Below are 899 nucleotides of genomic sequence, written 5' to 3'. Positions count from 1 at the left end.
TCCACCTGATCCACCTCCACCTGATCCACCTGATCCACCTGATTCACCTGATCCACCTGATCCACCTGATCCACCTCCCCCTGATCCACCTGATCCACCTGATCCACCTGATCCACCTGATCCACCTCCCCCTGATCCACCTGATCCACCTGATCCACCTGATCCACCTCCCCCTGTCATCCCTCAGTGTCCGGGTGTCTCACCTCGAAGTGTCCGCTGCGTCGTACGAAGGTGCTGGAGCAGAGCACCATCAGGCAGATCACCACCTGCAGGATCACTCCAGTCACAGAGGCCGTCCCCTTCACCCAGCCGATCCCGGGCCGTGTGGTCAGCAGGTACTCCCACAGGCTGAACTCACTGCTCTCTGAAAGCTGGACTGAGAGACACAGAGACGGGACATGAGGAGACACTGAGGAGGACACCTGTCTCTGTACCTGTCTCCTGAGTGTCTGTACCGAAGTTGAAGATGTGGGCCGTCGTGTGGACCAGGGTGTAGCAGAGGATGGCGTAGCCCACGATCTGATGCAGCAAGATGTTCTGGTCCAGAGGTAAGACCCTCACCACCCAGGTGGCCCTCAGCCATGTCAGACAGCGCCGCAACATCAGCACCTGCACAGGTAAGGTCCACAACCACAACAGTTAGAGTCAGTAACAACATGTGCAGTTCAGTCGTGAGGCTGACAAACAGCTGATCTTAAGAATAAACTCAAACACAAACAGCTGATCTTAGGAACAAATAAACTCAAACACACAGTGGATCAGTGTCTCCAGGTCAGAGCCTAAACCAGACTAAACACTAAAGACTGAGACCAAAGATTAAGACTAAAGACCAAAGACTAAAAACTAAGACTAAGACTAAAGACTAAGATTAAGATTAAGACTAAAGACTAAAGACTAAA

General features: G+C 52.2%; 1 protein-coding gene across 1 annotated transcript; it reads right to left on the bottom strand.

Moving 5' to 3' along the window:
* Positions 1-20: 20 nt before the first annotated feature.
* On the bottom strand, positions 21-609 carry LOC111648808 (NADPH oxidase 5-like; the record flags this gene model as incomplete). The annotated part of the gene is made up of 3 exons (XM_023398534.1): positions 21-158; positions 204-376; positions 456-609. Coding segments are annotated over 3 exons (465 nt in total), but the record flags the coding sequence as incomplete, so codon positions are not given.
* Between the last annotated feature and the right edge of the window lie 290 nt (positions 610-899).

The sequence above is a fragment of the Seriola lalandi genome, unplaced genomic scaffold, assembly GCF_002814215.2.
Source record: "Seriola lalandi dorsalis isolate HSWRI2012SDOR001 ecotype SW California unplaced genomic scaffold, Sedor1 jcf7180002049230, whole genome shotgun sequence".
Lineage (NCBI taxonomy): Eukaryota > Metazoa > Chordata > Actinopteri > Carangiformes > Carangidae > Seriola > Seriola lalandi.
Note: the sequence above shows the minus strand (reverse complement) of the source record. Positions and strands in the feature narration are given on the sequence as shown.